This window comes from Antechinus flavipes, chromosome 2 (assembly GCF_016432865.1).
Source record: "Antechinus flavipes isolate AdamAnt ecotype Samford, QLD, Australia chromosome 2, AdamAnt_v2, whole genome shotgun sequence".
Lineage (NCBI taxonomy): Eukaryota > Metazoa > Chordata > Mammalia > Dasyuromorphia > Dasyuridae > Antechinus > Antechinus flavipes.
The window spans coordinates 291,819,267-291,844,444 of NC_067399.1; the positions used below are offsets into that span (position 1 = coordinate 291,819,267).

Genomic DNA, 25,178 nt, shown 5'->3' on the forward strand with positions numbered 1-25,178 from the left:
AAGATCACCTGAATGTTTAAGTTGGAAATCAACTCTGATTGGTTAAAAATTAGAGAATAAATGTTATAAGGAAAATATTTTTTAAGCTCTCCCTGTTATTGAAGTTCTGCCCAAGATTGAAAAGAATGTCTCTTCCTCAGCCTTATCACATATATAGAGTAGGCTTTGAATGAGGCAATGAAAAGGAAAAAAAAAACCTACTAATAACTAACCTACAAATAATTGGCCATTTATCACAAAAATGAAGTTCTTTGAGTCCTGAGTCCCCTTCCCCGCCCTCCCCCGAGGCAATTGGAGTTAAGTGACTTGCTCAGGGTCACATAGCCAGGAAGTAAGTGTTAAGCATCTGAGGTCAGTTTTGAACTCAGGTCCTACTGACTTCAAGACTGGTGCTCCATCCACTATACCTACTAGCGCCCCAACTGGTTTTAAAATTAGTAAAAAAAAATAATCATTCCTCTTAACTCCTAAAAATATTTATCTATCAGCTCTTCAAGCTCAACTCCCATAAGATTGAATTCAGCTAGATGATATAATGGATAGGGCTTTGCTTTTGGAGTCAGGAAGATGAGACATCAAATAGCTTACATTTTGTGATCTATATATTTTATATTTATATCTGTGTGTATGTAGGTAGTCAAGATATTAGAAGACCCCCCTTTTTTTTTTCAGCCCTTAACTTAGCATAACAGCAGTCCTTTGCACTCACCCTCTGGATGATCTCAAACACAGCAAAAGCTTAGAATTGGGATTTATAATTTTCATATTTATCCTTATTTCCTTTGGGCTCTTGACCTGAAAACTAGGGCTATAGGTATGTGCCCAACAAAAGTGATCAACTACATCTGTCATGCTAACTAACAATTAAACTGTTTGATTCCCAACTTACCAGCCTCCCACAGGTTAGAGACTGCTCCAGTTTGGACTACTTTTAAAATTCTTTTGTCACTGTACATACACACACACACACACACACACACATGCATATAAGGAGATTACATGAGTTAAGCATGGAAAGAAACTAAAAAATTCTAAAAGACAGAGGTGAAGATGAAATCTTTACAGGAATGAGGGACTTCTTCAGAGTCATAGAAATGGGAGGTGAAATGCTATATGTGAGGGTTCACAAGAAGGCCAGTCTTTATGGACTTCAGTGTTTGTGGAAGAAGAGCAATGTATAATAAGGTTAGAAAGAGAAGTTAGATGTAATTTGTGAAGAATTTTAACTATCAGAAGAATTAATATTTAATGTTAGAGCTAATAGGGAGCCATTAGTTTATTGAGTAGGAGAGTAATATAGTCATACCTGAATTAGAAAAAAAATTGCTTTGACTTTGTGGAGGATGTAATGGGAAGAGATTTAATACAGTACAGTCAATTAGTAAACTGTTGCAATAGTCTACAAAACAAAAATGACTCCAGTGTTGTAATTCTAGGTGAATGGAAGGTTATGGAAGTTAACTTCTCTTCTGAGGGCCTTTGTTTCTTACCTCTTCTGTAAAAGTACTTGGGAGTAATCTCTAAAGTCCCTTAAATTATAAATTTGTGCAAGAAATTGCTAATTCCATGAGAGGTGGAAAAGGCAAGGAGATAGGGAATATTCTTGCATTACCAGATAGGGAATATTCTTGCATTACCAGATGTTTTCTGATAGCCATGGGTACATGCTAGTTAACAGAATTTGTCCAATTTTTTAAAAATAACAAAAATTTTTAACTAAAAAAGAAACAAACCCATAAATCTTAAATATTTTTGTTAAACCTTAATCCATAGAAATTATTACATACAAGAGGCAGAACTGATCATCATATTGATGCCAGTTTCATATTTTTGAAGCACAGAGGAAATATTAAGCAACATTAATCAAACAATAATATTTAGAAGTTTGAGTAGGTAATTTTAAACTTCAAGAGTAGAATTTGGAAGTAAGTCCAACAAATGGCAACATCTTATCTTCCTCAAAGGATATTTAATCTTATCAAGTTTTGTTTTTTTGGTTTTTTTTTTTTTTTTTTTTTTTACTTTTTTTCTTTGTAAAGATATATTTAAATTGGTATTTCTGTGCCACCATCCTATACATTTTTGAAGTTTTTTTTTTTTTTAACATATTTTGCTTTGTATGATTATCCATTTTTATTTTAAGTGATAACATTGATGCAAGGAACTGCTGCTGTGGAAATTCCTTCCACTAATTCAGCTAGCAAGTTTTCTATAGCTAAAGATTTTAGAAAGTTATATGAGGCAGTGGGAGGTTAAGTGCAAATATATATTAAGGGCAGAATTTGAAGTCTTGACTTTTAAGTATAGTTCTTTTTTTAATTTTTATTTAATAATTACTTTATATTGACACTCGTTTCTGTTCCGATTTTTTTTTTTCCTTCCCTCCCTCCACCCCCTCCCCTAGATGGCAAGCAGTCCTTTATATGTTGGATATGTTGCAGTATATCCTAGATACAATATATGTTTGCAGAACCGAACAGTTCTCTTGTTGCATAGGGAGAATTGGATTCAGAAGGTATAAATGACCAGGGAAGAAAAACAAAAATGCAGATAGTTCACATTCGTTTCCCAGTGTTCTTTCTTTGGGTGTAGCTGCTTTTGTCCGTCATTTATCAATTGAAACTCAGGTCTCTTTGTCAAAGAAATCCACTTCCATCAAAATACGTCCTCATACAATATCGTTGTCGAAGTGTATAATGATCTCCTGGTTCTGCTCATTTCAATAAGTATACTTCTTTATCCATTATATAGGGATTGGCAAACTACAATCAGAATGGCTAATCTGAGTCTTTGCCTGTTTTGTAATGCCCACAAGATTATTTTTTATGTCAGTTATTTTCTGATATGCTCCTTCTTTTTGAATCCTCCCTTATAACAAGAAAAAATTGTTAAGAAAAACCTATTTACAATACAACAGCAGTTTGTAGTCTTTGCTCCTGTGGTTTCTCCTCCCCTTTCTACTGAGAAAAAGAAAGTATTTCATTAACTATTCTGGACCCAAACTGGCCTTAGAATGTTTTTTTTTTTTTCCCCATTTCTATTATTGGTGTCATTGTGTGTTTTGTTTTCCTGGTTTTTTACGCTCTAGTGCATTTTAACCTTGCTATCTTTTTTCCTGTTTCCTATGGTGCAATGATATTTTATTACACTATTATTTAGTTAACCCCCAGTAGATATTTATTCACAGGGTATAAATAATTTTTTTTTGAAGAATAAAAATGCAAATTATCAACAGCCATATGAAATGCTACTAATCAAATTACAATAGAAATACAAATTAAGACAATTCTGAGTTCAATCCTTTAGTTCTTTCCTTGCTTCTGTAAAACTGGGGGAAACAACAAAAGACAGTAGTCAATTTTGAAGGGATTGTGGAAAGATAAACATATAAATAAATACATAATTGGTGGAACTGTGAATTTTCCCAGGCTTTCTAGATAACATTTTGGAATTAAGTTAGAAAAATTTCTAAACAATTAATAACTTTTGACCCAGAAATCCCTTTATTGTTAATATATACCAAGAAATTTAAAAAAAAAACAAAAAACAAAACAGAATGTAGCTTTATATCTACACCAAATATTTGTAGCTACTCTTTTGTTATCTCCATTAAAAATAAACAGAAACCAAGTGGCTGGCCATTGTTTGAAGAGGGATCAAAAAACGGTGATGTATGAATGTATTAAATCAGAGTATATCCACTGTTCAAACTTTAAGCCCTTTTATATGCAAAGTACTATGGTCTGCACTGAGGGAGTTACAAAGGTGGGGAAAAAAAAGCATCCTGCCTGTCCTCAAGGGACTTATGATCTGTTAGGAGAGATATGAAAGGAGCACAAATCATTGCTCTGAAGAAAAAGAATATAAATTCAGAGGAATACTATGGACAAAGTGCTTATGAGAGAATATTCCAGTGTCTTGTCAGAACTTATAAACAAAACGCTATTTTTAGTTGGTAGTTCAGAATGTCGATTTTGCTTTCTTTACTCCCAGAGTCCCTGCCGAGGAGAGGGTAGCCTGGTCATTTTTCAAAGCCAATTTGCTATATAGTCTTGACATCCCTGTGCTTTTTGAAGTTCTATGCCCTAAAATACTATAAATAGAGGACAATGAAACCTGCAAGTTACAAGTAATTGTATGAAAAACATTTCAGATTCTGAATGTTAAATTCAGTGGAAACCTAATTTTTATTTAAGCAATTTAAAAAAATCTTATTCTATTTTATGTGCCCTACTGTTGTGTAAACAAAGGATCCACAATGTGTAAGCTGACTTAGCTTGTTATTTTGGGGAAATATTAGAATAGTGGAAAAAACTTTTATAATTAGAAAATTCAGGTTCAAATCAGAGTCTACTACTAAATACTGTATTAACCTTTTGACGATGTCTCTCCATCCCTTTGCCTTTTTTTTTCTTTTTCTAGAAAAAGTGGTTGGACTAAATGATATCTGTGAATCCTTCTAGCCCACCTCCCTATAAATGACCATAATTTTTTAAACATAAAATATCTAAGGTAGAAATTTTTCTCAAGCATGCTATGGAGAGAGGCAAAATCAAATAAGTCAAAAATAATGGTTTGGGTTCAAATGCTTCCTCTCCTCCTTATTATCTTTGTAAACCGCCTAACATCTCTGAACTTCAGTCTTCTTTTCTGTCATTGGATGATATAATCTTAAAATTTGCTTCAGATATGAGCTATGAACCCATAGGAATAGCTCATCTTCTAGTTATTTACCTAAAGAGCCATGGGAAATTCAATCTCTTTTCTTTAAAGTTTTTCCATTAAAGAAAAAAAATAATATATTTTTAAAATTATGGGGTCCTTAAAAATTAAGAAGACAGGTAGGATATGAATTAAGTTATGACAAATTTCACTATTTTTCTTGTTAGGTTTCAGTTTTCTCATATGTAAATGGAGAAAATTAGGCTTAATAATTTAGAAATGATGATATTCTATAAAGTCACAATTCTAGGTCCTGGTCCAGTCGGAGAAGAGCCTGATCTAAGCGTTATGGTAATTTTAACTACAATAGTATAACTATTGTATTTACTATTGTAGTTAAAATTATATATATGCATATCTGTGTGTGTGTGTGTTAGTTAGAGAAGGCTATTATTCTGATCAAGCCTAATGAGAACTTAAATTTTAGAAAGTTATGTGTTAGAGCTTTCTGAAAATCACACTGCCATAAAAAAGTTTATAAGCTCATAATATGATGAGATTACAGATAGAAGAGGCCTTAGAGCTCATCTAATCCAGTTCCCTCATATAAAAATGAGTATCACTTATGAATATTTCCAGTCTCCCAACAAAATCCCAGGATTAGATGCTCCCTTAGTATAGTGAAAAACAAGTCAGTAAAGATAACTGATAGAGTGACCATATTTTGACATTATATCTAATATTTAGCTTCAGATTTCCTTGCTTGCTTGTCAAAATGAAGGAATTATATTTCATCTTTTCTTCTGATCCATTATTGGTTTTGGTTACTCAGTTTGAATTCTCTTTAGTGATCTTTTCATGTACATTTTTTAATACATCCTGACAAAATATAATAAAATCACAAAACAAAGAATAAGTTTTGGGTGGGTCAATTAGATTTCAGGAATTGATTTTATAAGAAGGGTAATCAATAGATATTCTAGGCTTATTGCATTTTTTCAACAATAACACATACACATCTTCCCAGGTTCTCTGAATTCCTCCTATTAATCATTGCTTAATTGCATTATAACATTTCATTCCTATTCACATACTTTCTACAGATGAAGGAATTGAGGCTCAGAGAATTTAAGTGACTTTCTTAGTTGAGGACGGTACTTGAATCTAAATTTTCCTGATTCCAGAGTCACACAAATATTGTATCAAGAGTAGGAAATGAACTTCCAACCCTCTACATAACAAATTCAGCATTTCCCCCCACACCACTAGACTTTCTAGGAGGAGATTGCAAGTCTGATAGATCCTTCCTGTAATTTATCTTTTAAAGTATCAAATGATTTTCTCTGCTTATAAAACTCCTCTCTGTATTTGAGTGTATGTATAAACTTTTAATAATCATTTCTACATGATGCTAGCTAGAGAATATATTCAAACACTCTTTTCTTCCCCAACTCCCACACACCTACATAGTGTACACATTGGCATTTAGTAGGCATAAGTGAAATGGAGCATTGATTTCCAGCTAAACTCACATCTAAGCAGTCCAGGTAGGGCTCTAGCTGACCCTCATGCATATGCTCAGATTTTAAGTTAAATAAATAAAAGTCAAGCCAAGATCATTGATGAGATTATAGTCTAAGAGGATATTTATTATACTATTTCACTGGGAGACAAAGATATGATGACACTACTGTCACAAAATTTCTAGAATGATAAGAATAATAATAAATAAAGCAATAATAATAATAAAGCAAATGACTTTTTCCTGCCTTTATAATATGTCTATTCTGTGGAAGTTTGAGTAAAAACACCATGATTTGAAAGCACTCTTTATGTCTTAGTACAGTTGGCAAAAATTATTTCTTACAAGCTGTAAATTTAGGTATAAAAATAAAGCCTTTGATCCAGCCCAAATATTTATTGACAAAGACTCAAAAATTAGAAGTTATCATTTTGTTTCCCCACACTTCATCTGTCAACAGTTGTATTCTAGGATAAAAACTTATCAACTTTAAACTCATACAGTAATACCAGAAATTGGTAGCAAAGTATACCTTTGTTAAATGGTTTACATTACTGTAAAGCATGGCCTTTGATAAACTACTAATTTAAAACATTTTTAAAATGAAATATTCTTACCTTTACTTATTTTCCCTTAAAAAACAAAAATCCCCATAATCTGATCCCCATTGAATGTGGGATTTTTACTTAGACCACAGATTGGTATTTACCCTACTCTTTCTGTGGAGCTGGAGAAGGAAATGGCAAATCACTCCAGTGTCATTGCCAAGAAAACCTCAAATAGGGTCACAGTCAGATATGACTGAAACAATTGAACAACAAAAATCTGTGGGTGACATCCTTTATATGTTCTTTGGTTGGAGCACCTGCTTTGCCATTGTAGTCTTTTTTCTTATAGATGATCTTCTTGGAAAACTATTCATTCTTTTGTTCAAGCCCAACAAAACAAATTTTATAAGAAGTTGTGATTTTTAAAAAAGAGAAAGACAAATATCTTGGTAAATTCCTGCTCACTCTTCCTCTTAATTTTTGTGCCATCCCTACAAAATATTGAAGTTTTTTTTTTAAGGTTTTTTTCACTCTGACAATTCATGTTATGATAAGAATGAGACTTTAAACTTGAATCTAGAGGTCACACTAAGCAATACCTATAAATATATCTTGGTCTCCTTTGACCACATCAAACATTAAGAAAGAAGTCTATGATTGAATATGTTAAAAAAAAAAAAACTGCATCCTGAAATTATAACTGAATACTAAAAATACTTTTAAAAAAATTAGCATCTATGTAGTACTAGTCATAACATACACCTTTGGAACTATAAAATGAATTATAACAGATTTGGAAAGTCTGACAGAAACCAATTCATTATTAATGAAACACAAAACCTATCACCCCTATAAAGCATGTTATAAAAAGAGAAAACTGTAGAAGTAAATTTTGGAGCAAGTAGACATCCCTTATGCAATAGTAAATACTAATAATTTGTATACACCATTGGTTTTGTGGCAGATGAACTGGAAGTGATTGACCTTAATATAGAACTTCTATGATTCACAGTGGAATCAAAAGAACCATAAGTGATAACATCTTTTATGAAGCCCACCAATGATAAGCCCTCAATGAAACATTAAAGAAATATCTGAATTATATGTGGGATAAATGTGTGTTTATAAATTATGATATTAATTCTCATTGATTCTCAAGAAGACCAGATTAGAGATAAATGTAAACTTGGTTCAAGAATAGCAGAAATTGTGTAGCAATCACTGAAAGTAATAAAACTTTTAACACTTACTTAGCAAGACATGATCTGATATCTAGAATTACATTTTCACAGTTTGCTATCTATTATTGTTATAATTGTTATTGTTATCATCATCAACTAACATGTCAAATTTCCATACTAAAAGTATAAAACTCAAAATATCCTGGGAGAACTCGAGCAATAAACTGCATTATATCTAGACTATTATCACAAATCAACTGTTGCTTATAGTTATCTCTAAATAATATTGACCCACAGAAATGTAAAAATTTTTTAAATTGATGGTACCACCCCAAATTCCCATGCTCAAGTTTCAAAGAACAAAAAACTCTCAAAATGTCTAACGCTATAGGAATATATCAGAATCACATGAAAATAGGATAAGGTTCATATCATCCGTGTTGTGATTTTTTTTTTTTTTTTGTATTTAATATCTTTCAGTGCCTCTCTGGACAATGTCTTACATGCTATTCTTTGCTCAGCTACAAAAATGAGTTATTTTATTTACTTGTGCAATGTTGCCCATAGGACATTTAATATAAAAGAAAAGTAGCAGTCACTCAAAGTTATAAAGCAGAAAAGATTTGGTTGAACTATTGTTAAAAATGGAATAAAACTGATAAAGGTGATATAGTAAGATTTCCCAGCAGTAGTGAGGGCCTAGTTTAGTCTATACAACATAAATTTGTAGTAAACCTGATCAGAACAGTTGTATGGTTTTCTCTACCTCTATTCAGCAGCACATGTGTAGGACTAATGGCAGTGAATTGTAGAAGTGCTTCAAGGCAAAAGGTTCTGGGACAATATAGAGAACAGTTTAGAGTTTATTTGATTCACCAAGCATTCATGATAGGGAAAAGAGGAGAGATTGGTTAGGGCACAGGAGATTGCCTAAGAGAGAACTGAAGGATGAAGGAATTAGAGGTCATGGTATGAATGAAGAATGAAGTTTTGTAAAGGAAGGCAGAGAGTGGTGGAAAGCCAATATAATATAATCAGATAAGGGGATTTTGAAAGTTTTTAAGCATGGAAGTGGCACATTTGTAATATCAAGGTGATGACCATTTTTCTGGGTGACTGAAGTGAGTGAGGTTCAAGAGAACTGAATAGGTTGAGAAACTGACTGGTTAGGATGTTTTGGTAAGAGTCCATTTGTATGTTGAAGTTCTCAAATATGAGAGCAACAGGTAGGGAGTAGAGAAAATATACCAAATATCAAACTTTGACAATCATATGTAAACTTTATTGAGGAAGGAAGGAGAGTAGTAACATGGATTCTGTAGGTAATAGTTACTAGGATTTTGATTGTGTGGTTAGTGAGTGATGGAGAAAGAGGGAAAACCTAGAAATGGCAATTCCATTTCAAGGGAGCAAGATGTATTCTAACTCTTTCACCTCAAACAGTGAACCAAAGGGATTGAGTACTGGAAAGGATGTCCAGAAAAGCTGCATCTTTAGAGTAGCCAAGTATCAGTGATAACTAGAAAATGGAAGGAGTGGGAGAAGAAAAAATCAAGGATAAAAGGAAATTCATTGTTCTTTAAATAAACATTTTATAGAGGTTTGTGGCTTTTGGTTGGGACTTGGAGAGGAGGCGGAATAGAGGGTAATGGAAATAGGGAATCTAGTGGTAGAGGATGGGGAATGGATTATGCTTATAAGGATTTTAGGATCCCTGAAATGTGTATGTCATGTGCAGCACATTACCAGCTTAATCAAATCAGAGAGGTTCATCTCCAGAGGATGGTTATCAGGTGTCAAATTATTTTTGCCACATCAACCCCGAAAGTTACATTATATTGAGAATTTGTCATCTGCATAAAGAGGGAATATTCACCAAGCATCTATGAAATCACAGATCCTTGAAGTTTTGAAGTATATGCTTTTCTGGTACATAAGAAGTGATAACAATCATAAAAGGCAGTGACAGAGAGGGATGATTTTGAGGTTTTTGGATGAAAGAAACTATGATGACAGAATTTCTGATGAGCAAGTGTGAATGTTTATTGGTACTAAAGCTTAATGCTGCATTTTTAAAGCACTATAGAAAATGTTCAGTGGTAAATCTTTAAAACAGTATAGAAATGTGAGTTTCTCTTTTCCTCAACAAAATCTAGGTAACTTAATCAGATCAACTAATTAATATCATCTCTTGAAAACTTGACCTTCTGCCAGTATGTAAAGGAGAGAGGATATTATCTATTAGCTATATACTACCCTGGAGATCATTATTCAGTAAAATGAATCCACTAAAACTTAGTGCTTACATTCTTCTCTTGAATTGGGATGTTTTATTCCCTTGCTATGGCAGACTTAAAAAAGAGTTGAATGTCTGACATCTGCAGACAGCAACTGCATTGTAATACAACCTAATGTTTGATTAAGGGTGAGGAAACATGACAGATTGTTTCTAACACATTCCTTTCTACTTCATGAGACTGGGCAATGTTGACCTAAGCATTGTGATAAACACCTTTTAATATTAATGTTAAAAGGTTTGTGTTAACTAAGGTTTCATTCTGAAGTACACTATCTTGTAGCAATCCTATCTTGTAGCAATTCCCATGTCTTATGCAATGAATATAGATTTAAAAACATTTAGGAAATAGCTGTCTAAAAACAGTAGTAAACTATTCATGCATAAGCCAAATCCAGTGGAAATTTATAGGATAAAATATTAAAATTTTATCATGATCCATCCATCCATAAATCTAATTTACTGCAGTATGTTATTAAATACAGGGAATTTGCAGTGAAGTCATCCATCACTGAAAATTTCTATCAGAGAATTAGCCAGTTCATTCCCATTTGAGATTCAGCCTGGTATAGGGGAGAAAAAGGTGACCTTGAAGACAGAAGACCTAGATTCAAGTCCTCTTTCAGATAGGTACTGGGTGACTCTGGGCAAAACACTTAAATCCTTAGTACTCCTGTAATGCTGGAGAAAGTGAGGCAAGATAGAGATTAGAGAGTATTTAATAATTTATTTAAAGGAAGAGATTTACTGGGACCAAATGGATCCATGGTTTGGTCCCAGGGCTGAATGAGACTGTCATCTCCAAGAATCCAGCAAAAAATGTGAGTTCTCAATGACATATATATATATATGGCTCAGACTCAGGGGGTAAACTGAGGCAGGGGTGAAGTCAGGGTGCTGAGAGCAGGAATGGGACTCTGACAGGATGGGGTAAGCTTCCAGAGATGGGGGAGGTAGGAACCTCGGAGATGGGGAGAGGCATCTTGATAAGAAGGTATCTGATATTCTGATAGTTTGGGATGGGGAGAGGCATTCTAAAACATAAGGTCTTTTATTCTTATCAAATATTCTGATAAAGAGGGAGGGGAGGTTTTGAAAGACTAAGCTTTGAACTGATAAACTGAAGCAGAACAATTAGAGAAACAGAGAAACTGAGTCAGGATAATTAGGAAAACTGAGTCAGGACAATAAAAGAGAATTGTAACATAATTTTTATTATATTAGTTTTATTCTATTTCTATTTGTTTTATTAGTTTATTATTAGTGTTAGTATGCTCTATACTTAATCTGTTCCTCTGATGTATTTTTTTAATTCAGTATCAAAGTTGCTTTGAGAATTAACTACTTCATAATATAGTTTAGGAAATGCTAAATTTCATAGAAGCACAAAATTTTGGAATTGTCAGATTTTAGAAAATCTTTCATTTGGTAGAGGGTGAAATTCAGGCTCAGGAAGGTATTATAGTGACTTGCTCGAAGTAACACTTAGTGTCAGATTATTCTTGTCTTCTCACTCCTAATCCAATAATCTTTTCTTTAGAAACACAATGTGTACTAGTGGAAAATCAACTGGTTTTGGAATCTGCTGCCTTTATTCCTTATTAGTTTTATGATCCTGAAAAAGTCACTAAATTCATTTGGAGCTTATTTTTCTAATTTGTAAAATTTGTATAAAAAAAAAAAAAGTTGACACCCTGGCACTAATAGGACTCATCATTGCCGCAACCGGGAAATCAGCCCAATTCGGCCTACACCCATGACTGCCTTCAGCCATAGAAAGCCCCACTACTCCATTCTTACACAATTCGAAGGATTATGGTAAGAAAACATGTTGTAGCTATAAAGTGTTATGTAAAGATAAGAAATGATGTTTATCAGAGCACTGAATGAGTTTAATTCTTGGTTTCATACTTGAAGGGTACATCTAAAAATATGCAGAAAAGTAGTGGTGAATTCTTTAATTTAAAAGAAAGAGAATGATTGTATGTGGATCTGGCTTTAATACATATAGGACCAAAGTACTTATCTTTGCCTTACCAACAACTTCCCCAGTGTTTGTTAAATGCAGACTTCACTAAATGATTAAATATGCGAATAGCTTTGCATTTTTTCCCGTACATATTCCCTAAAATGAAAATATAAAACTATATGCCTTAGGGTTAGTGATTATGCAGAAATGTATTTACTTTGGCACAAAGCAAATGGTATGTGTTTTGCTTATTTATACTTTCTAAGCATTTTCCTTTTTACTTTGAATTTTAAAATCATCTGGCAAATCTTATCCTCTTGTCCTTGAGCTGCGAACTCTAGAGGCCCAGAATAATTGGTTGATGATGTTTGCCAAGGGTGACACCTGGCTGCACATTCTTGTAGCACCTGTCAAAAAACATCACCTAAACCCAGTTTCAGAATTCTTGATATTTACTCTTTTGGGGAAGCAACAGTTATGTTTAGCAGGCCATAAACAAACTGGGAAATCTTAGTATCACACACATTTGTAAACCTGAAATTCACTATCTGTTTGGAACTATTCTTGGTATGTAATATGTTATATTGGTCTAATTCCATAATATTGTCTAATTTTCCCATCTTTTTATTAGATAGTGAATCTTTATCCCAGTATTTTATGGTAATCACATCCTAGGCAACTATAGTAGTTTTCTTCTAAATGCTTTATACCTAAATCCGATTGACCCCTACTTTTCTTATTCTGTTTTTTGCCTTAAGAATTACTACTTTGTAATATAGTTTAAGACCAGCTGAATTTTAAAATTTTAGAAGCACAAATTTTAGAACTGTCAGATCTTAGACCTTTCATATGAAATATGGTGAAACTAAGGCTTGGGATGATCTTTTGTATATTTTGTTTATTTTTAATACACATTTAACACACCATTATGAATCATGTTGGGAGAAAAAATCAGAGCAAAAGAGAAAAACCAAGGGAGAGATTAAAAAAAAAACAAACAAACAGAAAAAAGAAGTGAACATAGCATTTGTTGATTGACATTCAGTCTCCTTAGTTCTTTTCCTAGATGCAGATGGCATTTTCTGTCCAGAGTCTATTGGGATTGTTTTGGATTACTGAACCACTGAGAAGAGCTAAATCTTTCATAGTTGATCATTGCATATCCTGGCTGTTATTGTATACAATGTATTTCTGGTTCAGCTTGTTTCTCTCTGCAACAGCTCATGTAAATCTTTCCAGGCCTTTCTAAAATCTACTTGTTCATCATTTTTTATAGAACAATAATATATTACTTCGTGTACCACGTGTTCAGCCATTCCCCAATTGATATGCATCCACTTCTTTTCCAATTCTTTGTTATCACAAGAAGAGCTGCTACAGAGATTTTTGTACATGCGGGTCCTTTCCTTTATAATTTCCTTGGGATACAGATCTAGTAATGGCGCTGCTGGGTCAAAGGGTAGGCACAGTTTTATTGCCCTTTGGGCATGGTTCCAGATTGCTCTCCAGAATGGATGGATCATTTCTCCACCCCAGTTTTTCTACATCCCTTCCAATATTTAATCATCATCTTTTCCTCTCATCTTAGACAATCTGAGAGGTGTGAGGTGGTACCTCAGAATTGTTTTTAACTTGCATTTCTCTAATCAATAGTGAGAGCATTTTTTCACATGACTATAGATGATTTTAATTTCATCATCTGAAAATTGTCTGTTCATACTCTTTGACCATTTATCAATTGGGGAATGACTTGTATTCTTATAAATTTGACACAGTTTTTTATGTATTTTAGAAATCAGATCTTTATCAGAAATACTGGCTGTAAAGATCTTTTCCCAGCTTTGTACTTAATTTTTAATCTTGTTTCTCTTAGTTTTATTTGTTCAAAACCTTTTTAATTTAATGTAATCAAAGTTGTCCATTTTGCCTTTCATAATGTTCTTTTGTTCTTCTTTACTTATAAATTCTTCCCTTTTCCAAAGTTTTAACAAGTAAATTATCCCTTGTTCTCCTAATTTGTTTATGGTATCATCCTTTATGCTCAAATCATGTATCCATTTTGATCTTGTTTTGATAGGGAGTGTGAGATGTAGGTTTATGCTGAGTTTCTGACATATTATTTTCTAATTTTCCCAAAATTTTTTGTCAAATAGTGATTTCTTATTCCAGAAGCTGGAGTTTGGGGGTTATCAAATACTAGATTGCTATAGGTTTTGATTATTGTGTCATGTGTATATAATCTATTCCACTGATCCACTACTCTATTTCTTAGCCAGTACCATGTAGTTTTTATTACTGCTGCTTTATAATATAGTTTTAGATTTGGTACTGCTAAGCCACCATTCTTTGTATTTTTTTTTTCACTAATTCCCTTGATATTTTGACCTTTTGTTCTTTCAGAAGAATTTTATTATTTTTTTCTAGTTCTATAAAATAATGTTTTATCAGTTTGATTGCTAGGCACTGAACAAGTAGACCAATTTAGGCAGAATTGTCATTTTTCTTACATTAACTAGGCCTTTCCATGAACAATTGATATTTTTCTAATTGTTTAGATATGATTTTATTTGGGTGAGAAGTTTTTTGTAATTGTGTTCTTATACTTCTTGGGTTTGTCTACAGTATTTTATTTTGTCTACAGTAATTTTTAATGGAATTCATCTCTTGCTGATGAACTTTGTCAGTAATATATAGAAATGCTCATTTGTGTGGGTTGGAATGGTCTTGATTTTACAACTAGTGACTGTGACCTACCAGACTTGACATTGTCAATCATGTACTAGTAACCATATTTGTATGTTACTATTCTGTACTATAGAGTGCTGATGGTTATTTTTGAAAATTACTTCATTTTCTTTTTCATGGAAAATCAAAATCTGATTGCTTGGAAATTCCATCTATCTCTTCTAGTTTGGGCCTCTAGGTCTAGTATCTTTCTTTTGCATGTTAACTTTTCACATACTTGAATGCCTGTCATCATGGTTAGCCATGTCTTCATTTCCCAAACAAAACTAACACGATTTCTTTATCAATATGTGTATATATATACACATAACAAGGTTACTAGTTTCCTCACTATTCAGATTGTTCTTTTGTATTTATTTAGGTTTGTTAGTGTCTTTTTATGTTGTGCCTCTCATAACTTGCATTGGCAATTAAGATGCTATTTGTAGTAATCTATTTCACCTCTTGGTAGATTTAGCTTTTCTCTTTCTCTGTCTTTAATGAATAGTAAGGTCAAATTGGGTCTTTTTTGATTGCCCATCACATTCTTGATTTATATTGAATTTATAAATCCTAAAAATCACCAGGATTTCCTTTTTTTTCTTTTCCTTTTCTTTGCTCCATCTTTTTCTTTTTTAAAAAACGTACTATGTTAAACTTAATCTCCCCTAATCTATTCCTCAGAGACAAATAAGATTTAGAACTGGAAACGATTTGAGGATTTAGTCTATTCTCCTTCTCTTACAAGTGAAGGAACTAAGTTTTAAGCAGGTTGCAATGATCATAAATAGTAGAGCAGATATTGTCTCTTTTCTTCCTACTTCCCTCATCTTTTTCCTTTATCTTTTATCTTTTTTCCTCTTTTTCTTCATCTCTTTTTTCACTTTCTTTTTTCTTTCATAAAAAACAAGTTTTTGCTGCATTTCAGAGTTATTTTCCAGTGAATAAGTTATTGTTTCAAAACTCTACTAAAAATGAATTCACTCCGATTTGGTAGTGAAAATGATTGCTTTGAAAAACAAATGCACTGTGCCAACACAGTCTTCCTGAGACACAGGTCACACCAAGTTAGTTTCTGCCCCAAACCTTTAATAAATTTTTATTGGTTATAGGCTAAAATATAACTAGGCTTTGATGACCCTCTTCAATCTGGCTTCTCCCTACCTTTCTGACCTTTTTTTAAAAAATCATACTTCCTTTCATGAATTCTAGCAACCTAGTTCTTTGAATTCCTGTTACTTGCCTCCATACCATGGCAAATGTTGTTCTCTATGATTGAAATGCAATCCTTTCTCATCTCTACCTCTCAGAAACTTTATGTTCTTTTTATAGTGCCACTTTCCCTGCCTAGAATTCCTTAATCTTTCCCCATTGTTAGTACTTTTCTCTTCTATACACTCCTTAAGGACAACTACAACTTCATTTTGTCCCTGTATCCTTAGTACATTGTCTTGCACAGAAACCTCTCTCTCTCTTTCTCCCCCCCCCTCTCTCTCTCTCACACACACATACACACACACACACACACGTTGGATTTAATTGAATTGTTGAAGAACCTGTTTATTATTCATTAAGTCTGTATTAATCTGGACTTTTTTTCTCTCCATAGTGGAAACTCTTGAAGATTCCCAGAATTTGAGATAGCAACTTTCTACTATTGTCCAAAATATGAGTACTTAGAAATTATGATGAATATTTTAAATAACTGCTTCATGGAAGTTTTTGAGATGAGTATGGGGAGATTATTTGTATTTTATATGGTCTGTAATATAGCAACAGTTCATAGACTACTAGATTTGGAGCCAAGTATGACTTGAAATTGAATCCTGTCTCAGATGTTTACTGGCTATGTGACCCTGGACTGGTCCTTTATTTTTTCAGCTTCAGTTTACTTATCTGTAAAATGGGGAGAACAATAAACCGGTACCTCACAGATTGTTATGAGGATCTAGTGAGATACCATTTGCTTTGCTATCTAAATATTAACTGTTATTATCTTTATTACATAATCAAATAAGCTAGTGTTAATCAAACATTGACTATATAGACTATCTATCTTTGCTAAAAGGAGGAAATTTTCAATAGCAAAAACAAGTTTAATGACCTGGTCATTTGGGACTATATTGTATTTAAATTAATCCACTCGGACCCTTTCCCTAATGTAGTCTCACACTGTTTTCTCTATTACTGTTAGAGTCATGCTTTAAAGCAATTGTACTTCTTTGTGGTTTTAGCTTCCCCACCTGCGCGCGCCCGTCCCCCTCCTCCCTTACTCCCTCCCTCTCCTCTCCTCTCCTTTCTCTGTCTTTCTGTTTCTACCTTTAATGTAGACTAAGATAAGATTAGTCGTTTTGGTTGATTCATATTGAATTTATAATCTCCTAAAACCAATAGGATTTTTTGGGGGAGGTATTTGACAGGTTTTGTGCAAAAACTAGGGATTAGAATCCTAACCCTATCTCTATATCACTGAGTCACACCTCCTTTTAAGAAAAAATTACTTCCTCAGGCTTGACTTTTTTTTTGCAAGAGGTATTTGTCAATACTATTGTTCCCCTCCAAACTTTGGGAACTAAATCACATATTACTCCTTAAACCTGAATTTAAAATTCCTTGGTGGTAGTTTGGTATCATAGAATAATCTCTAGATTGAGAGTTTGGAAACCAAGTTTCTAGGCTTATCGCTGCAATTCAACATTGGGTTGTTCATATTGCCATATTAAAATTGTAGTTTCTTGATATGTAAATTGTGAGAAGTTTAAATAGATAATCTCTAAAATCCCTTGCAGTTCTTACTAAAATAAAATTAATTTATCCTTTACAATTTGCTTTCTTAACTCTCTGTCTTTGAAAACACAGTTAAGTTGGAAAACCCTCTCCTTGGCCTAACATTCTTCTTAATACATCAGTCCACTGATGAAAATGAGTCAGACTATTAGCCAGGAAGTTTTACTTACCATTACTGTACTAAGGAAAGCATTTAATATCTGTAATATCTACTACCTGCTTTCCTTTAACTTTTGATTTAGGCTGTAGTTTTCATTAATGCTATCCCTTTAGAATATATTTTATAACAAAATCAATTATATGAACAATATAGAATTTTATATAGAATTATAATATGTGTATTATAATTTTATATGTAAAATATAATTGTGTATACAAGTATGTAATATGTAATGTATATATACAAAATGCATATATACATACACACTAAAATAAGAGATAGGAGAAAATGATTAGTAGATAGAGAAAAAAAATTGCTAAGTTACATATTGCTTTATTCTGAATTTGGGATCCTATATTTTTATTTGGCTGGATTTATTGCTACTCACAAAATCATGGCCAAGATATATGTTGACAGAAGCTATTTTTGTTCTATTGATTAGATTATTCTGTGGGAATAACGAAATTGCCTTACAAAGAGAAGTCATAAGGTGTTTTTTTTTTTTTTTTGAGAAGTCATAAGTAACCTTCTCAGAGAACTGCCTACCATTTTGTCTGATTTTGAAATTTTAAGCAGATTTCTGATATAATCATGGAGCTTTGCTTGCCATTGTGTTTTAGCAGAAATGTCATTTATATGCAAATTGAACATTAATAAGTAATGTTGTCTATTTAGCAATAATAGGTAATGGTATTAGGAATTGGAAGGGAGGGGCTCTAAGTTATACCTAAATGAAAAAATTGGACTATCACTTATTTATAGAATTTTTAAGAAATCAGATTATTTAGCACAATTAAAGCATGTCTTTAATCAAGTAATAATTACTTCTTGTCAATAATCTGTAATTGAAAAAGGGTTACAATTAAAGGTAATTGATAGAGTTGTATCCCTTTCTTCCTGTTTGGTTGTTTTTGTTTTTGTTTTTAAATCCTCCTGTGATTTCTTAGAGTTATTTCCATGCTCATTCCTCATTACTATGGCCAATGCTCTCTTCAGTATTATTTTCTCTCATTCTCTTTTATATTGAAGTTCTGCCTTATGTGACTTTATCATGTGGGAAGACAGAGCATCATGTCTGCTTAATCTGGCTCAAATCAGTTGCAGAATTACTGTTATTGAATTGTAGTATATAAGAGCTGGAAGGGGCTTTCATGACCATCTACTGTAATCCTTGCTTCCATTCTTATTTTATAGATTAGGAAACTCAGACCTAGAAATTCTCTATTCCAGATCTTGACTCTGTCATCTACATCTCATATATTTACCTAGAAATTAAGTTGGGCTATTAACCACCATTGAAGACCACATATTTCCTGTCTTTTATAGTTTAATATACTGGACTTCTTTGGATTATCAGAATTTGTGTAAAGTATCTTACAAAACTTTTTTTTCTGCAACAGGCAGTATAATGCCAAATTGATCTTCCTAAAGTTGACCATTTGATTCTGTTACTCAGAATTATCTTTAGAAGCTCCCTGTACTCCTTAGTATAAGCTACTTACCCTGTCATTTGAAGCCCTCCAATATCTTACAACAGTGTGCTTTTCAAAATTGTTTTTACTACCATCCTTCATAAACTCAAGCTATTCCCAAATTTAGCCATCCTCTCTCTGCTTAGAATTGTCTTTAAAGATATGGCTATGTCTCCCCTAATTAGCTGTTGTTTTTTTTTTTTAACCTTTTCTGTGTATGTCATGAAACCTTTTAGCTACCAAATAAAACCTGTTTATTTCTCAGAATAACATTTTAAAATGCACAAAATAAAATATGTAGGATTACATAGGAAATAAAATAAATTGAAATACAGTTATAAATTTAAAAAACAGGTTCATGAAATCAAGGTTAAGAAGCACTGCTTCAATTTGAAAGTTATTATATACTTCTTTATTTAGGCCTCTGTTTGGTCAGGTGGTGAGAAGGGGAGTGTATCATTTTCCCTCCACATCTATGTTGTATTAATTCCAAGGTTAGTGAGTGACAGGACCACCACCTGAATGATTTTTATTGTACTAAGCCTGAGGCAGTATCAGTTTTTGGCAAGAAGCCAGTCCCTGTATCACTGAATTTTCCTGTTCCTTATTCTAAAGGGAGAATTTCAGGACCTGCAGAGAACAGACCTGCAAGATTTCTCAACTATAAGGGAAAATCAACAAAGTACAAAGAACAAAGTAAGAGATATACGTTCTCCAGTCTTTCAAAGAATAAATTGGATATTCTCTATAGGTCCTGCCTTAGCTTTAAATATTTGCAGATTTAAGTATTTCGTTTAGGGGTAGATTGGATTCCAGATAATCGACATCTTTTAGGGGCATTCACTAAATGATATGCTTCTTGACCTCTCTGGGTCTTAACTTCTAATTCTTCTTCTTTTTTTAATTTGTGAAATGAAACAAGTATTTCCATACATAGAATAATTAAGAGAAAAAAAAAAAAGATGATTGCTCATGAACAAATTTGTACAACTTGCTATTCCTTTTAAATATGTCATGAAGTTCCTCCACCACCATCATCACCACCTTTGCCCTAGAGAAGGCTACTATTAGATATAAATAGTGTGTGTGTATATTCATATACATATACATATTATATAATTATTCTATACATACTTTAATATCATTTTTTTCTCTGTATGCATATCTTCATATGTCCTTTATAATTAATTTTGTTATTTGTAATAGTCAAAATGACCCATTTGTTCTGAATCATTCTTAAAACAATATTGCTATTATTGTGTACACTGTTTTCTTGGTTCTGCTCATTCTACTCTTCATTATTCTATGTATTTTCATGTTTTATTTAGCAATGCAAGTTTATATTATACAATGTTATTTAATGGGTTTATACATACACTTTCCTTCTCTTAGGAGCTCATAATTTAATAGTGCACATACATTTAAACATACAGTAATCCAAGTATTTAATGAACAACACAAATAATAAATGTGTTTAAATGTTTTGAGGAGGGAAAGATCATGGTGGACTAAAGTCATGAAAAGGGTCAGTCAGCCTTGATTGACTACACTTGGCTCAGCCTTCTTGCCCTTTGTTTGGAGAGGAAGTTGGAATACCAACCTCCTCCCAATGCTTTCCTTTATAGAAGGCTAAACTCTGATCATCCTACTTTCCAACTCTTTCCCTGCTTGGTTTCTATGCTGTGGAGCAAGACACTCCCATCCTGTATATCTTGGAGTCCTAATTCCTTTTGTGAGTTACACCTGCTCCCTTTAGAGTGTAAATTTATTGAGGTATGGGACTATTTGAGTTGCATCTCCAACACTTAGCTTAATGTCTAACACATTGTAAGTACTTAATTAATGTTTCTTATATTCATTGAATTGGATTGCTCCACTAATCTAAGGGAAGAATTCAAAAGCATTTTCTTGTCAGCTGATCAAAAATTTCAAGGAATTTCCCTAAATTTCTCCGTGGAGGTCTAACTTAATTTATCTCAAATGGAGTTGGGGTTTATTTTGGACTCTATATCAGATTAGAAAATAAATATGAACATGTAGTACATCCTTCTGTCTTGTTTCTTTTATTCATTCAAAAGTATTTCCTGAATAGCTTTATAATGGAAGGTACTATGCTAGGCATTGTGGTGACTGAATTTTGGTTAGGTTTTTACTCTTGTTGGGTACCTGAAATTATGAGTTTGTACTTTTGATTTGGTTTTGTTTTTGAGATTCTACCATGCTTACAAAAGTGGCTGATGCTGCTGTGGCTTAGAGAAATGCTTCATTCATTCCTCTTTATAAATACTTTGTAGGAGGAAGAATGGTATACTTTAAAAAAAAAAAAAAAAACACTGGATTTTAAGTCAGAAGACATGAGTTCATGTCTAGGCCTGCAACTTAATGCTTAGATGACCTTGGGTATACTCTGAGTGTACCTGTGCCTTTGAGCTTCAGTTTTTTTATCTGTAAAATGAGGCAGTGAACTAGATAACTTCTTTAGTCCCTTCTAATTTTTACATCATGAATCCTACATGCCTGATGATTATACGGGCTCTATTAGTATGCCAATATTAAGTAGAAACAGGAGTGAGTGGGTTAAGAAAAAGATTAAGTCATAATACATATTTAAAACTTAACAGAACCACAACAGAACTGGACAGGATCAAATAAAAAATGCTTTCTTTGGCTTTTAAACTCTCATCAATACTTTATTGAGTACAGCTATTCACCTTCATCCTACTTTGCCTAACTATATTAACATCCTCATCCTATCTCTTACTTATGAGATATTCTAAAAGATATTCTGAAAAGTATTTTTTTTTTTTTGCCAAATCCTAAATATGTGGGCATTTACTGATATACCATTTTAAGAATCATCATCAAAAATAAAAACAAAAGAAAATAATCTAGTGTGACTTGTTCTTAGTGAACCCTATTAACTTGTCCTGCTTACCTTTCTTCATTTCTGCTTGCCAATTATCTTTTAATAGTGTTAATATTGAATTTGTAAAGATTTGATATCAAACTCATTGAAAACTTACCTTCTTCCCTTATGAAAAAGGTAACATTTTTTCATCCCAATTTTTTTGAGGACTGTCTACTCTTAATCCATTCTCAAGCATGATTTACAATGATTCTGTACCCTTCAATGTAGTTCATTTTTTCTAAGCAATTTGACTCATTTTACAATCTTCTCAATTTTCTGGGTAGAAAAAAATAAGCAAAAGAAATTAATAACTATACTTTGTATTAGCAGTCTCATCTGTTCTAAATAGTAGTGTAACAATGATGATGATAATGATAATTAACATTTATCTTGTGCCTATATTTTATTCTTACAATAAATCTTGTCATGTAAGTGCTGTTGTTATGCCTACTATATAATCAAGACAGGCAGATTAAGTGACCTGTCCAGAATCACACAGCTAGTGACTAAGCTTGGATTTGAATTTAGACCTCCTTTCCTCATTCTTTTTCACCCCTGCAATAGCTTTAAAAGTCTTCTTGACTTTCTCATTTTTAAGAGCATCTGAACTTTAGGTTTCTTGAAACTCTTATCTAACACAAATTGCTTTTCATCTTAAGTTTCTTGTTCCTTGTTTTTAAACATTAAAAAATATATGAGCTTAGTGAAAGCTCCCCATGTTAGTCTGTTTAGATATTCTATTATCCCACTCTCCTTTGCGATCAATTTTTCAACTTTTCATTTCTCTTTTTAGAGTAATTCTTACCTTGGTACATGACACTATATCTTTTATTTCCATGAATGTTAAGAAAGTTACTTCTCTAAAGCCTAGAAAACATACCAGGTTCTATATGAGATTGTTTTTCCTTAACCATATTTTTCAGATAAATCAGTTTCTCCTGGTTATTTCCACTTTGCCAACTAGTCCCTTCTTGTTAATAAGAATAACTTAATTTATATAGAGTTTATAGCTTTGCAAAGTGATTTGGGGTTCAGAATAGTTATTCCCCTCATAACTTCCTCCACCTTATGTAATTTTTTCCCAAAAAACAAGGTAAGAACTTCTCACATACCTGGATTTTGCCACAAAGAAACTTTTTTTTTTTTTTGGTTTAGGCAATTGAGGTTAAGTGATTTGTCCAGGATTACACAACTCGAAAGTGTTAAATGTCTGAGACCAGATTTGAACTCAGGTTCTCCTGACTTCAGGGTTGGTGCTCCACAAAGATACTTTATAGAAAAAATTTCATTCAGAATCTTTCTTGTTTGTTTGTTTATTTTATTGAAGCTTTTTATTTTCAAAATATATGCATGGATAACTTTTCAATATTAACCTTTGCAAGACCTTGTGTCCCAATTCCCCCCCTTCACTTTCTCCCACCACCTCCTCTAGATGGCAAGTAATCCCACCATTTTGGAGAGAAATTTGGAGCTCATGTCTTTTGATTTAAAATCCAGTTTGCATATTTATTTTCTTACTTGATATAGAGTCCAAAATAAATTCCAACTCCATTTGAGATAAATGAAGAGAGTTAGACCTCCATGGAGAAGGTTTTTTCTTTTGTTTTGTTTTATTTTTTGTTTGTTTGTTTTTATTGTACCAATTCTTCCTCCTAAAAAGTATTTATAAAGAGGTATGAATGAAGCCTTTCTCTAAGCCACAGAAACACAGAAGCAAGTTAGAATCTCAAAAACAAAATAAAACAAAAAGTACAAACTCATAATTTCAGGCACCCAATGAGAGTAAAAGCCAAACCAAAATTCAGTCACCACAGTGCCTAGCATAGTTCTTTCCATATGCTGTGGGCCACTCACTCTCCTGCTGGATATTTTTTTTTCCTCTGGGATTTCTTAATACCACTCTTCTCTAGTCTGACTGCTCCTTCTCAAGTCTCCTTGACTGTAGATGTTGCCCATGCTTCTGTCCTGGGCTTTCTTTGCTTCTCCTCCAATAAACTTTTTTTGGTAATCATCTGAACTCCCATAGGTTTATCTCACAGCCCCAGGTCCATATAATCATCCTGAGTCTCTCATTGAGCCTCATTTCCATAATCACCAGTTGTCTATTTAGCATTTCACACAGTGCTAAATGTGTTTTTGGAAACATCTCAAAATATATCCCAAACTGAACTCTATCTTTGCCCTTAATTCAAATTCCCCCCCTTCAATATTTCCCCTCTTTCTTTTAAAAATATCACTTTCCTTCTAGAATCTTAGATTCATAATCTCAGCATTATTCTGGACTCCTCATTCTCCCTTACTTGACACATCCAATTAGTTGTCAAATCTTACTTATTCTATCTCTACATGTCCCCTCTTTCTTTTCTCCCCTCATATGGCTATCACCTTCAGACACTCATTATCCTCTTATCTAATTTGTTCTAACAACCTTCTAATTGATCTCCATTCTTCAAATATCTAGATACTCACAGCCATTTTTCACCTGCTGCCCTGGTAATTTTCCTTAAGCAAAGAATATGTGACTTGTCTGCTCAACCAAATCAGATGACTTCCTTTTGCCTCTTGGATAAAAAAATGTGCTCTTTTATTTAGCTTTTACTCCCTTGCGCTAGATGATCTTTCCAGCCTCATTATAAATAATCCTGTTCCTTAATTTGTGATCTAACCACAATGCCCTTCCATTACTCACACTAAGTCCTCCAATTCCTTTCTCTGAGTTTTTGCACAGGACCGACCACATGCCTGGAATGCAATTTTGTTCATAGAGTTCCTCTCTTCTTTTAAGACACAGTTCAGGCAGCATCTAATATATGACATTTTCCTAATCCCTCAACTGCTAATGCCCTTCCTCCCAAACTACTTTGTATTTAGCTACTTTGCAAATATACATATAGTTTGTATTCATATGTTTACATCTCTATAGTTTGTGTTCATATGTGTATATATGCA

The 25,178-nt window shown here is 33.0% G+C and overlaps 1 protein-coding gene across 4 annotated transcripts in view; it reads left to right on the forward strand.

Annotated features, from left to right (window-relative positions):
- STXBP6 (syntaxin binding protein 6) overlaps window positions 1–25,178 on the forward strand; it is a 330,415-nt gene that overhangs the window by 186,309 nt on the left and 118,928 nt on the right. Inside the window, exon 3 of one of the 4 annotated variants that reach the window (XM_051977329.1) lies at window positions 19,937–20,017. The exons of the other annotated variants lie outside the window; for them this stretch is intronic. Coding sequence (XP_051833289.1) covers window positions 19,937–20,017 — 81 coding nt within the window. The remainder of the gene's footprint in view (window positions 1–19,936; window positions 20,018–25,178) is intronic. 4 annotated transcript variants of the gene reach the window in all.